Below are 14,140 nucleotides of genomic sequence, written 5' to 3'. Positions count from 1 at the left end.
TTTTGAAAACATAATATAATTTTGCAAGTTATTTTGTTTCCTTAATTAAAAAATACTAGATCTAAAATGATAAATTTTTATTGGTTGGTGAACCTAAAATTCACCTTAAGGGGTGAACCCAACAATAACTCTTAAAAAAATACAGTCTTTTAACAACAATTTCTTTGACATACAATTTTTTTGAACAACAATTTTGGACCCAATCTTTAAAAACCATTTGTAGCTTCAAATGTAAAGTTTTGTATACTTTAAAAACAACATTTAAATCTTAAATTTTAAAGTTTTATACAGTAAACTTCAGATATTTTCAATATACAAAATCGTATATTTTTCCTGTTTCAATTTAATTGTCATTGTAGAAAACAATTTCGTTTCAAAATAAATATCATTTTAGAGTTTTAATGCAAAATTTATTAATAAGACTCTCTATTTTATTTTTCTATTGGTTGAAATGTGGTTAGATGTATAGATAATTGTGTTTTTATTTTGGAAATATACAAAATTATATGTTTTCTTAATTTGTGTGTATAAACCTAGAATCAACTAAAATAAAACAGAAGGAATATTTAATTTAAGATTTCTTAATTTTCTAATCCTTGCCTTTATGTAACATTTAAATAAATTTAATAATGTTTGATTATTTTAATACTTTTTAATAAAATATATCTAATTAACACTATAATAAGTATTATACACAGATAATATTACATCAAACAAATGCAAAATACAAGAAATTGAAAATAATATTACACAAAAATAAATTTTACACATTAAAATATTACATAAATAAATATTACAACAAAACCAATTTGAGAATTCTCTTTTTCAAAAAGTTTATCTCGTAATCTTCAAATAAAAAACAAAAAGGCTTGTTTATCACTTTGAAATGCGTTAATTCATCATATATAAGATCATTATAGAGGTAATTATAATGAATAAATATGTAATTTATTTAAATTTAATTTTAGTTTGTTTTTATTTATATGCAAAGTTTAATTATAATATAATATCTTTAATTAATTTTTATAATAATTTGTTTATAATAATTTTGTTGGATATTTATAGTTATTGTAAAACATTTATGCTTCTAGTTAAGTTTTGTCAAAAATAGAAACAATTATGTAAAATATAAAAGTTTTAAGGTTTAATATAAGATTTTATTTTTGAAGATAAGCATCTTCAAACCTTATTTTGAGATTTTTCCAAATTTTAAAATAAGGAAGCTTTTGGAGATGTCCATGTAACATATTTCGTCCTAGCAAATATTGAATCTTCTTAAAATTGAAATATATTTTATTGATAGTAATAATTACTACTTATACTAATGAATTAATAATTTTTAGTTAAAACAATAAATCATTCATTTTGTTAATTATTCTCTAAACAAATTTATGCTATTCTCTAATAGAAATATTATTTAATTAGATTATTCTTTAACCAATTTTGACATTCAAATTTAATAGATTTATATAAAATGTGATATGCAAACTTTAAATATTATATATTCATGTATATTATCCTATTTCACATACAAAATAAAAATTACTACTATTTCTATCCGTGCTGTGCGCAGTTCATCGGCTGTTTATAAACTTTATTTGATTATGTTATAGTTTCTAAATAAAAAATTTTTTTTTATCAAATATTCTTTGGACAGTGGCACTTTAATATAAGAAGTGAGTATTCAAACAAGTTACTCCAAGGTATAAAAAAAATAAATATAAGATCATTTTAAAATGGATACATGTTTTTGCAAAATATTTCAAAAATAACTAAGAGGACGTTAGTGAGAATTAGATTTATAGAATGATTGTTAGAATTTTTAGAATCTAATGTTGTTGGTTTACAGATTCTTACATTTTAGATAAAATTAAATGTTATTGGTTTGATGATTTTATAATTTTTTACAAAATATATTGTTGTACAAAAAAAAAGAGGTTCTCTCTCCTCTCTTAGAGAGAGGTTTTCTCTCTCGATTCTCCTGCATCTCTTACCAATCTTAAATCTTTCAGAGAGGGGAGATCGGTTGAGGGTGAGAGAGTTCCTGGGTTTTGTGCTCCGGTTAAGGCTTATCTGACCGGTTGCTGGTTCCAGCGTTCTCGTCTTCAACTCCGACGACGAACGGCTAGCTTTTGCCTCTGGGTTGCAGCGGCTTCTTTACTGCCGCTTCGCCGGCTTCTGATTCCGTGTCATGCCTTCTCGGTTTTGACGGCGGTTTTTGCGCCGGGTTTATCCCAATTTTGGTGACTGACGTTTCTGTTCTTCCCCTTCGCAATTGACTTTCCTCCTTTGGTCTCGATTCTCGTTGTCTGAAGGATGATTGGAGATTGATTCTGCTGGAAACGTGGGTTTAGTGAGCGACGTGATTCCCGGATGAGATTCCGGTGAAAGTTTTGGTGATAAAGTGGGCGCGGTGATTTGTCGACGGCGTGCTCCGGCGAAACACTTGTCGTTTCGTTTTTCTCCGGCGAAGATCTCGGCCTTTGGTTGCTGATGGTGTAGATGGATGACGCGTGGCTCGTGTGATCGGTGGTGGTTAGCACGTGGACGCGTGGGTGATGATATGTGGATGCGTGGCGTTTGGAAGACGTCGTGTGGTTTCGGGCTTCGGTGTTAGGCCCGTTTCAGATACCTTATGTCGGGCTTTCGGTTTCTTTGTAATTAGGCCGGTTTGGCCTTTTGTTTCGGTTTGGACTGGGTTCATTTTTGAGCCTTGTTTTATAATATAATAACAATAGACGGAAAAAAAAAATTGTTGTACAAAAGGTTTGGATTTAAATCAATCATTCTAGAAATCCATTAAAGTTATTGTTAGTGGGGTTGTATACTTAAAAAATTAACTCATTAAACAAGGACGGGGACAAATGACGTGAGAGATATGACGTTACTCGGCTTACGTCATTTTCATTTGGAGCGAAAATAATTAATTTGAAGCAAAATAATTTAAAACAATAGGGAGTTTGTCGTTCATAGGCGGTGCGGTGATGCCACATGATTGATCAACGATGCTCGTCATCGTCACGTAGTAAGCCTCCATTTATGGACCACCCAGCATATTCCCCGTTTTGGTCTTATCCGAGAATTTAAGAGCTAAAAAATTACCTTGCAAATATGCAGATTCTAGATAAATCTTAAAAGATGTCAAAAGAAAAGATAAATCTTAAAACATTACTTTTCTTTTTGGAAAAATTGGATAACTCATATTTGTGCGTACCTTAATAAATCAGTTTCATTCTCCGCTTTACGCACTGTCTTAAATGTGAAAATAAAGGTCTTTTTTTGTCGGCCGACTTTCATTCTATTAAACATCTGAGAAAATGGAACCTTTCATGGATGTGTTTGCTCCTACCATTTAACACAAGATTTCTCGAGAGTTTAATGGTTGAGCTGTTGTCGCAGTACATAATTGTTCCTCCTCGTTCCGCTCACATCTCCTCTAAAATGTTTCCCAATCAAACAGCTTGACAAGCTCCATAAGTTGCAGCCACGAACTTAGCTTCCATAGTGGACAAGATTACTATAGGTTGTTTCTTAGATGCCCAAAACACTGCCCAAAAGTATTATTTCTATCATCAACGCGTAATCACTGTCTGCGTATCCTGCAACTTACTTCTTCCTTCTTGACTGTATTAAATACCAAACTCTGCAGTTCCTTGAAGATACCAATCCTTTTCGCTACCAGCATATGTTGCTCCGTTGGATTCTTTGTATATCCATTTACCAGATTTACTGAGTAGATAAGATCAGACGTTGTGACAGTAAGGTATCTCAAACTTTCAACAAGCTGTTTGAACACCACAGAGTTCACTTCTGCTCCTACCACTTTCTTAAATTGTCGAGATCACATTAGACACAACACATTCATATATTAACAAGTAACAACAATTAAAACAATAAGTCCTAAAAACTTGAATAAATAATGGGCCCCATTGTATCACATGTATGGGGTCAAACCGGCCTTTACTACAGACTGAAATCGAAAGATGGTGTATAAATTTACGAGGGATGCCATCAAAAATATGAAAAGGCTTGATGGACGTAGCATACTGTTAACGCAACTCATTCTAAAGGAACTAATCAATTATGATGCGAAATTGTTGGTGTGTGAAAAAAAAATTGTTGGTGTGTGATTGTATCACGACATTATGATTGCGTAAAACATCACACCATATTCAATTAAATATTGTGTATAGTATATCGCCTTCTTACAAACCTAATGAAAACTATAAATGTAAAATATAAAAAAATTGTGTTCTCTCCTCTAGCAAACTATCAACCACATAAAAAAAAGAAAAATCAAAATTTTGAAAGAAAAATGAATGTTTTGATTCGAGGAGGATCCTTTTCAAAATTTACAAGTGGGAGAGAGATTATGTTAATTTGCAAACCTTAAAAATATAGCAGTTTTAATGAAAAAAAAATTGATATTTGTTGGGAAAATGAGATCATCATCAACCTAACCAATTTCTTGGTAAAATTATGAGTTTATTTAGGTTCACCCACTAAGCTTGCTACCAGCTATAACCCTGCTGATGATATATGATTATATGTTAAGAAGAACACCCGTTAGCTAGTGAGTCCAGATCTAAATTGAGTCGAAAGGAGAAGTCATAGCTGAATAAGGAAAAGTCCATTGAGGAACAATTACATACCAAAGACTTTTCTCCAAAATATTATTCTTAAGATATTCCCTCAAAATATGAACACTAGAACCTAGAGAATTGATTGTCGTGGACCTAAGTATTCACTCGTCCTCATACTCATTATCTTCATAATCCTTAGCCGGATATTCATAATCTCTATAAAACCATGGATAATACCCGTCTTCTTTGAATTAAAACCACAAACACTCTCTCATATTCATAATCTTTATCTCCTCACTTATCATTGTGTCAGAATGAATCAATCTTCGGGTAATCCTCCTAATTATTCAGTGAACTCTTTTGAATTCATGATCATATCCATATATTGAACAGCTTTTTGCTACTAATGTTGAGAACATATCCAACAGCTATTCAGTTATCATTGGCCAATTCGTTATATATAATCTAGTAATCTTTTTTTTGTCGTAGTGGAAAAACCTTCACAGGGGCCGTACATGAGTCCGCCGCCGATTGGTTATCCGACCAGAGATGTGGCTGGTGCGGATCCTGTGGTAGCCAAAGTGGAGACCGAGTCCAAAGGCGAAGAAGAAGGGTGTTCTTGTTGTAAAGTGTATATAAATATTTCTTTCAATTTACTTTCTTCTTTGCTAGAAAAACTACTTTTTATTTATATAGATAGATTAGTTGCTTCTAGTTATATGTTAATCATTTGCCGAATATTCACACTGCGCTCAAATGTTGTTTTTTTGTTTTTAATGGTCTGTTTGTGTAGATTTCAGAGATGTGTTTTCTTCATTTTTTGGGGTTTTTAAAATGTTTAACCCATCTTTTTTATAGATTTCTTTTTCTTTTTCATTATGTTAGACGAGTTAAATTTTAAACCTGGGTTTTGTTTTTTTTTTAATGTCTAATTTCACTAACTCAATTTTTTCCAGAATAAATCCAAGTTTTCAGCTCAAATTCCTTTTCAATTTCCAACTAACAACCAAAGTAAATTAAAATTGTTTCTCACGTTGCTATATGAAAACCTAGCTGCTTCTAGTATTTCAGAAGAGGTGTTACTATTTTCATTAGTACATTATCATATTTCCTACATAATAATTGTAAAAGGCTAATAATGGCTTTTTTTTGCAGTATTAAGACGGTCTGCTTCTGTTACCATATTTACCACTGTTTCTGCTAGTGATGAGATCGGAGTCAACGGTTTCATGCACTTATTGGTGTTATATATATATATATATATTTGATGATTATTGTGTTACTTAATTTCAGCTTTGTGCGAGATGTATTGTTCTCTTTGTTGTGTTTTACATAAGTGATCATATATATATAAGTCAATTTGGTTTGTGAAGATGCTATATCCAACACATGTCCTCTAAATCTTCGTAACAATGTAAAATACAACTATGTTAAAAATGTAACATAAAATACACTAAATTGTGATCTGCTTATGGAATTTACGGATTATTTTATTCATCGTAATAATTACTACTTATACTACTGCATTAATAATTTTTAACTAAAACCATAAATCGTTCATTTGTTAATTATTCTCTAAACAAATTATGATTATTCTCTAATAGAAATATTATTTAATTAGATTATTATTTAAACAATTTTGACAGTCAGATTTAATAGATTTATTTAAAATGTGATATGCAAACTTTAAATATTATATATTTATGTATATTATCTTATAAAAATTACTAGTATTGTTGTCCGTGCTATGCACAGTTCATCGGCTGTTTATAAACTTTATTTGATTATGTTATAGTTTCCAATCAAAATAAATTATTTTTTTATCAAATATTCTTTGGCCAGTGGTACTTTAATATAAGAAGTGAGTATTCAAACAAGCTGCTCCAAGGTATAAAAAGTTAAAATAAGATCATTTTAAAATGGGTTGTCCAAAAAAAAAAGAAGATCATTTTAAAATGGATACATGTTTTTGCAAAATATTTCAAAAATAATTAAGAGGGAGTTAGTAAGAGTTAGATTTAGAATGATTGTTAGAATTTTTAGAATCTAGTGTTGTTGATTTATATCAGTGACGGATCCATGAATTTTTTTAACCGACGTCAATACTTAGATAAAATTATAAATACCAAAAAAATTATATAAAATATAACAACGTTCTACAAAGTCATTCTATGATCTTTCATATAAGGAAACCTTTTGTCTGTTTTCATTATCTTCATTGCTGAAAAACATTTCTCTATAATTGCAGTAACAACGGGTAAAATCAGAATCAACTTCAGAAGCCTATAAACCAAAAGAATGACAAATGGTTGGGCTTTCGTTAATGAGATGTCACAGGTCAAATTTAAGGGGTTCAGATTTATAAAAACACATAAGCATACAATAATTTTTTTAATTAATGGTGTGTCAAGTGACACCCTATTGCACCATGTACATCCGCTTTTGATTTATAGATTCTTACACTCTTAATAAAGTTAAGTGTTATTAATTTGATGGTTTTATAATTTTTTTATCAAAATCTATTGTTATTCAAAAGGTTTGATTTAAATCATTCTCGAAATCCACTAAAGTTATTGTTAGTGGAGTTGTATTCTTAAAAAGTTAACTCATTAAACAAGGACGGGACAAATGACGTGAGAGATATGACGTTACTCGGCTTACGTCATCTTCATTTGGAGCCAAAATAATTAATTTGAATTTAAGGACGGGGACAAATCCACATGATTGATCAACGATGCTTGTCATCGCCGCGTAGTAAGCCTCCATTTATGGACCCAGCATATTCCCTGTTTTGGTTTTATCCGAGCAAAAAGAAGGAACTTTGACGATTCACAAAAAGTAATATTTGAAAATTTGAAGTTGTGTTTATGAAAATGAAAGTTATGTGAATTTTTAAATGAAAATGAAAAGGAAATGAGAGAAAATGAAAATTTATTTATTTAGAAACACAAAAAATGGTTGAGAATTGAATGATAGAAGTGTAAAGAGTTTAAAAATGATTATTAATGGTGGTTGAAGAATTGATGATAATGTCATGGTTGTTAATAATAAGAAATGTTTAGGTTTTTTAACATTTTTGAATTAATTAAGAAATTAATTAATAATGGCAATTCTATAAATATTTCAAAAACATAGGGATGAATAGAAATTTTCAATAGTGAATAGTAAGGACAAAAGAAAATAGATTGGTTTTGGAGTTGATTTGAATTTCTAGGTTGTTTTTGAAAGAAAAAAAAATTGTTGGTGTGTGATTGTATGATTATATGTTGGTAAAATTATGATATATGATTAACCTTGCTGATGATATGGATATGAAGGATTATATGTTAAGAAGATAACCCTGCTGATGATATATGATTATATGTTAAGAAGAACATTCGTTATTGAGTCCAGATCTAAATTGAGTCGAAAAGAGAGTTATAGCTGAACAAGGAACCACAAATAGTAGAGGAGGAGATCGACGGAACTCTCTCCCAGGCATTACTCCCCATACTGTTCTTTACCCGCTAGTTTTTAAAACCTCCCTTTCTACTTTTCGTCAGACTTTCTCTGTTTGTAACGGAAAACGGCTGACAGTTTGAGAAAATTCAAAACATCCCCCTCCTTTTGGCCATTATCCTTTGAATCAAACTAGAGATGACTTCTTTACCCGCTGGATTCTCCGGTGAAAACCGTCGGAAGAGACTTCTACTCTGATCTTTCTCATCCATAGACGACGGAGATTCATACTTGACGAGATGGTGGGTGACTGAGACAGAGTCGACGAGAACTCCTCTTATCTCTTTTTTTTGCTCCTTTCAGACCCTCTACTTGTATTTCTGCTCTGTCGAATCCATCCAAGATCTGTCTATCTAAGCTACCTGGTTAACCTCCTTGCTACAAACCATGGAGTACCGAAGACTAACAACGGCAGAAAAAGGAAAAGGCTTGGCCTCGAGCTCCAGGGACACCACCTGCAAGCGTATCAGAGCCCCTGATTTTGACTTCTCAGACCTCGTGAAGGAGAACTCAAAAACCCTCATAGGAAGAGTCTTGAACCACAGAGAGCAGCAGGTGGAACAGCTGTTGGTTGAGCTACCAAAGAAGTGGATTCTTAGGGGAAAAGCTCTTGGAGCTGATTTGGAAAACGGACGCTTCCAATTCCGTTTTGACCGGGAAGAAGATCTACTGGGAGTGCTCCTCAGCAGGCCGTACCAGCACAACAACTGGATGGTTATTCTCGAATGATGGGAGCCAATCATTTCTAGTAGCTTCCCATCCAAGATCCCCTTCTGGATTACGGTAAAGGGTCTGCCACTCCATTTCTGGCATGAGAAGATGGTGGACACAATAGCACCAGAACTAGGCCATCTAGAGGATTCTGACATCACCAAACTCTCAGCTAGGATCAGAATCCTCCTGGATGCTTTTGAACCGCTTACTATGGACTCAATGGTTGACTTCTCTACTGGTGAAGAAGTCTCAATTACCTTCGAATACGAGAAGATTGCCAACTATTGCACTATCTGCAAAAAACTGACACACACCTCCCGTACCTGCAACATGAAAGAACCACATCAGAGACGTGCTGACTACAACAACCACGTTGTTGATGAGGGTTATGGAGTACTTACTGTGGTCGACGCAACTCCTCACAGGGGGACATGAATGCTTTGAAGCCAAGACCAACACAAAATGGAAGAGATAGCAGCCATGAAAATGAATCCTTCTATCAAAGGGTTGATAGGTATGGAAGGCCTTTTGGTGAAAGGGTCACCTCTGAAGCCTCTCGAGTCCAACCACTCAGAAATAAGATAACTCCAGACAATGCCAATCGAGCTCCCCTGCAGATAGGCAATGGTCCTCCTACCCGCTCGGTGGGGAGAATCTCAGCGAAGGATAGGTTGCAACCACCAGGTCAACCGCAACTGCAATGGAGAGTAAGAGAGAAGCAGAGTACGCCACCCCTCCCGCCACTACCTCCAGCTCCCAGAGAATCAACGATGGTCACACCTACACCTGTGCTCGAAAGAAACCTCCATGAGTGTGAATTCTCTAAACAGATTATCCCTACTGAAGAAGAGGTTCTTGGGGAATTAAGAGAGGTTACCTTGCAATAAGTAAACTGCCCAGACCCTATTGAGAGTGCAGCAAGAAGAAGAAGGGTGATTATTGAGGAACCAAATGTGATGGTTCAGGCTGCGGCCAATATTGTCGCTGCAGCTGCACCGTCAAGCTCAAGAAACGCCGAGCAGGGTATCCCAGCGGTTATTCTACTACCAAATGCAGATGAGGGTACTACTGGAACGACTGGGTCCAAACGTCGTGGAAGACCGCCTGGTACAAAAAAGCATCAGGTAACCTCAAAGGTTATGGGAGACAGCGCAAAGAAAAGAATCTTTTCCAAAATTCATGCATCACCAGCTAAGACAAACTCCACCCCATCTAACTCAGCAAGAGTCAGAGTCACAGCCGCAACTCCACCTATCTCAAATGTTGTTGTTCCAACAAATGTCGCTAACAACTCTGGGACAAAGCCGGGTTTTCGCATCCCCGGAAGCCCTTTTCCTTAGCTGTTTTAAGCTGGAACTGTTGTGGGATTGGAAGTCCCAGAACCGTCCAGCGTTTGAAGGAGCTATCTCAAAATTGCTCCCCTGATATATGCTTCCTAATGGAGACAAAGAATCCAGATCAGTTTGTTTTGGATGAGCTTAAAGATTTGAATTATGACTCTCACCATTTGGTCTCTCCTCACGGTCTTGGTGGAGGTGGCCTTGCTTTAGTCTGGAAAAATCATGTTGATGTTACAGTTACTACTGCGAACCATAACTTCATCGACTGTACCATCAAATACAAGAACGTTGAGTTTTTCTGTACCTTTGTCTATGGCGCCCCAGAAGTTCCCAATCGTCAAGCGGTTTGGGATGCTCTTTCGAATCTGTCAAACTCCCGAACTGGTGCCTGGTACCTAACGGGAGACTTCAATGAAATTACAAATAATGCAGAAAAATCAGGAGGGAAAGAGAGAGCTGAGAGCACCTTCTGTTCTTTCAGAAGCTTCCTAGCGCAGTGTGATCTCTTCGACCTTCAACATACCGGTAATTTCCTCTCTTGGAGAGGAACAAGAGGCTCCCGGGACAAAGGGACATACGTTGTCCACTGCAGGCTGGACATAACACTGGTTAACAGCGATTGGTTAGACCTTTTCCCGACAGCACGCTGCCACTACCTGCTCTTCGAGGGATCTGATCACCGGCCCCTGCTCTCCATCTTCGATCCTACAAAGCTAAAGTCACAAAAGATGTTCAGATATGATAGAAGGCTTCGCAGTAATATGGAAGTAAAAACTCTTATTGAAAAAGCTTTGAGTGAAGATAATAGTTGCGAGGTGATGGAGAGGATCTCTAAATGTCGTAAGGCAATATCTAAGTGGAGTAAAGATCAGTACCTGAATAGTAAGAAAGCAATCGATGATTTGAAACTCCATCTTGACTCTGAACTCTCCAAGACGTCTGCGGATGAACCAGTGATCTCCTCCTTGAACTTTGCTCTCCTACAAGCTTACAAAGCAGAGGAAGAGTACTGGAGGCAACGAAGCAGACAACAATGGCTATCTCTTGGGGACCGAAACACGGGCTACTTCCATGCATCGGCTCGGGGACGCCGCGCACGCAACAGACTAGCGGTTATGGAGGCAACTGATGGAACCCTTGTGTATGAGGAAGACCATATAGCCTCTGTGATCTCTGCTTACTTCTCATCCATTTTCACTGCCTCTACTCATGACTGCGATGAAACGGTTTGTAGTGCCTTAACCTCAAAAGTCACAGCAGCTCAGAATGAAAGGCTTATTGAAATCCCATCTGCTTCGGAGATCAAGAAGGCCATTTTCTCCATTCACCCGGATAAGGCGCCGGGCCCTGATGCCTTCTCTGCCAATTTTTTCCAGACGAATTGGGAGACTACGGGACCTGCAATCATTCGAGAGATTCAGAACTTCTTCCTGCATGGAACTTTACCTCAGTCCCTAAATGCTACACATATCAGGTTAATCCCAAAAATACCTAGTCCTAAACTGGTATCGGATTACAGACCTATAGCCTTGTGTAATATTTACTACAAAGTCATCTCTAAGCTGCTATCTCTACGTCTCAAACCTCTACTACACAGTATCATATCGGAAAACCAGTCGGCGTTCGTACCTGGGCGAGCCATCTCCGATAACGTGCTCATCACGCATGAGATCCTCCACTACCTCAAGACCACTGAATCAAGAAAGCGATGCTCAATGGCAGTGAAAACTGACATGAGCAAAGCATATGACAGGTTAGAGTGGAGGTTTATAAAATCTGTGCTAACAACCTTGGGTTTTCACGACAATTTTGTTACCTGGACATTGGAGTGTATCACTACTGTCTCGTACTCCTTCTTGGTGAATGACGCTGTGTTAGGTTGCGTTCAGCCAGAGAGAGGGATCAGACAAGGTGATCCCTTGTCGCCATATATCTTCATCCTGTGCAGCGAAATTCTGTCAGGGTTGTGCTCTAAGGCTCAAAGAGAATGAAGACTACCGGGGATTAAGATAGCAAAAAACAGTCCAAGCATAAACCACTTACTTTTTGCTGATGATACCATGTTTTTCATCCCCACGGATCATCGAAGTTGCACCACACTGAAGAGCATCCTTAATCTCTATGAAGAAGCCTCTGGTCAGCGGATCAACACAGACAAATCGTCGTTATCCTTTGCTGCAAGAACATCTTCGAGAATGAGGAATGAAGTTAAAAGAATTCTTGAGATCACGAAAGAAGGGGGAGTGGGGAAGTATCTAGGCTTACCTGAACACTTTGGCCGACGGAAGAAAGATCTGTTCCACTCTATTGTCTTCGGCAGGGAAACTGACTCTTCTCAAAGCAGTGCTCTCTGCCATCCCCTCCTACGCTATGACCTGCTTTCTCCTACCTTTAGGCATTTGCAACATGATCTAATCAGTGCTGACTCGTTTCTGGTGGGACTCAAACACAGGGAAGAAGAAGATGTGTTGGTTGTCTTGGGACAAACTAACAAAACCTAAAGGAATGGGAGGACTTGGTTTCAAAGACATACAAACTTTCAATGTAGCACTGCTGGCAAAGCTCCCGTGGCGTATGCTCACCAATCCAGACTGTCTGCTGTCCCGTGTTATGCTTGGCAAGTACTGCCACAAAGCTTCTCTACTTAACGTTCAACTTGTTAAGGGCGCTTCCCACGGATGGACAAGCATTTTAGCAGGCAGAGATCTTCTAAAAGCTCATCTCGGAAGAGCTGTGGGTGATGGAACTGAAATCAAAGTCTGGCATGAATCATGGATTTCTACCTCAACAAGTGTACTTCCACACGGACCTCTCAAAGAAGGAGACAGGGACATGTTCGTCTCAGACCTAATAACTAGGGGATCCTGCGATTGGAACAAGGAACTCATCAACAAGATCCTACCAGAGTTCATAGAGGAAATTTTGAAATTAAAACCAAGCAAAATGGAGCTCAAGATTCTTACATTTGGTACCCCGCGAGCTCTGGTTTCTACTCAACAAAATCAGGATATGCAGCTGCAGTAGCAACGCAGGATCTGGACAACAACAACACGACCACTCTCAGCACTTTCAACTGGTATAAATCAGTATGGTCTGTTCCGACTGCTCCAAAGATCCAGCTCTTCATTTGGAAAGCCATAAACGGAGCCCTGCCCACGGGAGAAAATCTTCAAAAGCGAGGAATGATGCAGAATACTCTCTGCGTCCATTGTGGCCTCACGGAAACTACAGAACATCTCCTTCTCCACTGCTCCTTTGCGAAACAGGTCTGGAAGCAAATGCCGCTTGCATCTCCTATGGATCCAGATGATTTCCCATCCGTCGCATCAGCTGCCGCGGCGGCAACTTCGTGGCTCTGCCTACCACCTTCTGGGATCTCAGGTGATATCTTCTCCTGGGTGGTATGGCATCTCTGGGTCACTAGAAACCAACTGGTGTTTGAAGCTCGCCCTGCATCGGCGGATTCAACGGCTCTAAAAGCTCTGATGAGTGCTAGGGAATGTATACAAGCGCATGAACCGCCTATTAAATTTTTGAAGAACACTCAGATCCGGGGGAGACCTGACTCGATTCCAACCGGGACAGTTGCATGCAACACCGATGCATCCTGGAGAAAGGAAGCCTCTGATGCAGGTCTCGCTTGGATCTTCGACTCTTCTACAGCGCTCACCGCCTCGAATGGATGCAAGTTTCAATCCGGAGTTGCATCAACTCTTATGGCTGAAGGATTGGCGGTAAGGGAAGCTCTCTGCCACGCTCTCCACGTCGGTATCTCAAAAATCTGGCTTCGATCAGATTGTTTGTCGCTGATCAACGCGATAAGTTTGGTTACAAAGCCGATGGATCTCTACGGAGTCCTCTCGGACATCGAACGCCTCTATGTTTCTTTTGATTTCTGCTATTTTTCTTTTGTTGCTAGAGAAGAAAATGGGCCAGCGGACAGTTTGTCCAAAGTCTACTTGTATCACTCTGTTACTTCTTGGGTTTGAGGCCGGGCTTTTAATC

At 37.3% G+C, this 14,140-nt stretch overlaps 2 protein-coding genes and 1 long non-coding RNA gene across 3 annotated transcripts; all 3 read left to right on the top strand.

The window, feature by feature from the left end:
* Positions 1–4,752: 4,752 nt before the first annotated feature.
* LOC108857466 (uncharacterized) lies at positions 4,753–5,955 on the top strand. Its single transcript, XR_001950356.2, has 3 exons — positions 4,753–4,913; positions 5,073–5,214; positions 5,739–5,955. It is a non-coding gene; the product is annotated as an uncharacterized LOC108857466 (long non-coding RNA).
* A 2,945-nt stretch (positions 5,956–8,900) lies between these two features.
* Positions 8,901–9,230, top strand: LOC108858852 (uncharacterized). The gene has a single exon (XM_018632715.1). It carries the CDS (start codon positions 8,901–8,903, stop codon positions 9,228–9,230), a length of 330 nt encoding a protein of 109 aa, XP_018488217.1.
* A 3,410-nt stretch (positions 9,231–12,640) lies between these two features.
* On the top strand, positions 12,641–14,124 carry LOC108858853 (uncharacterized). The gene is made up of 2 exons (XM_018632716.1): positions 12,641–13,103; positions 13,151–14,124. Exons 1-2 carry the CDS (start codon positions 12,641–12,643, stop codon positions 14,122–14,124), a joined length of 1,437 nt encoding a protein of 478 aa, XP_018488218.1.
* Positions 14,125–14,140: the final 16 nt, after the last annotated feature.

Source organism: Raphanus sativus, chromosome 5 (genome assembly GCF_000801105.2).
Source record: "Raphanus sativus cultivar WK10039 chromosome 5, ASM80110v3, whole genome shotgun sequence".
Taxonomy (NCBI): domain Eukaryota; kingdom Viridiplantae; phylum Streptophyta; class Magnoliopsida; order Brassicales; family Brassicaceae; genus Raphanus; species Raphanus sativus.
This window is presented reverse-complemented; position numbering and strand designations above follow the sequence as displayed.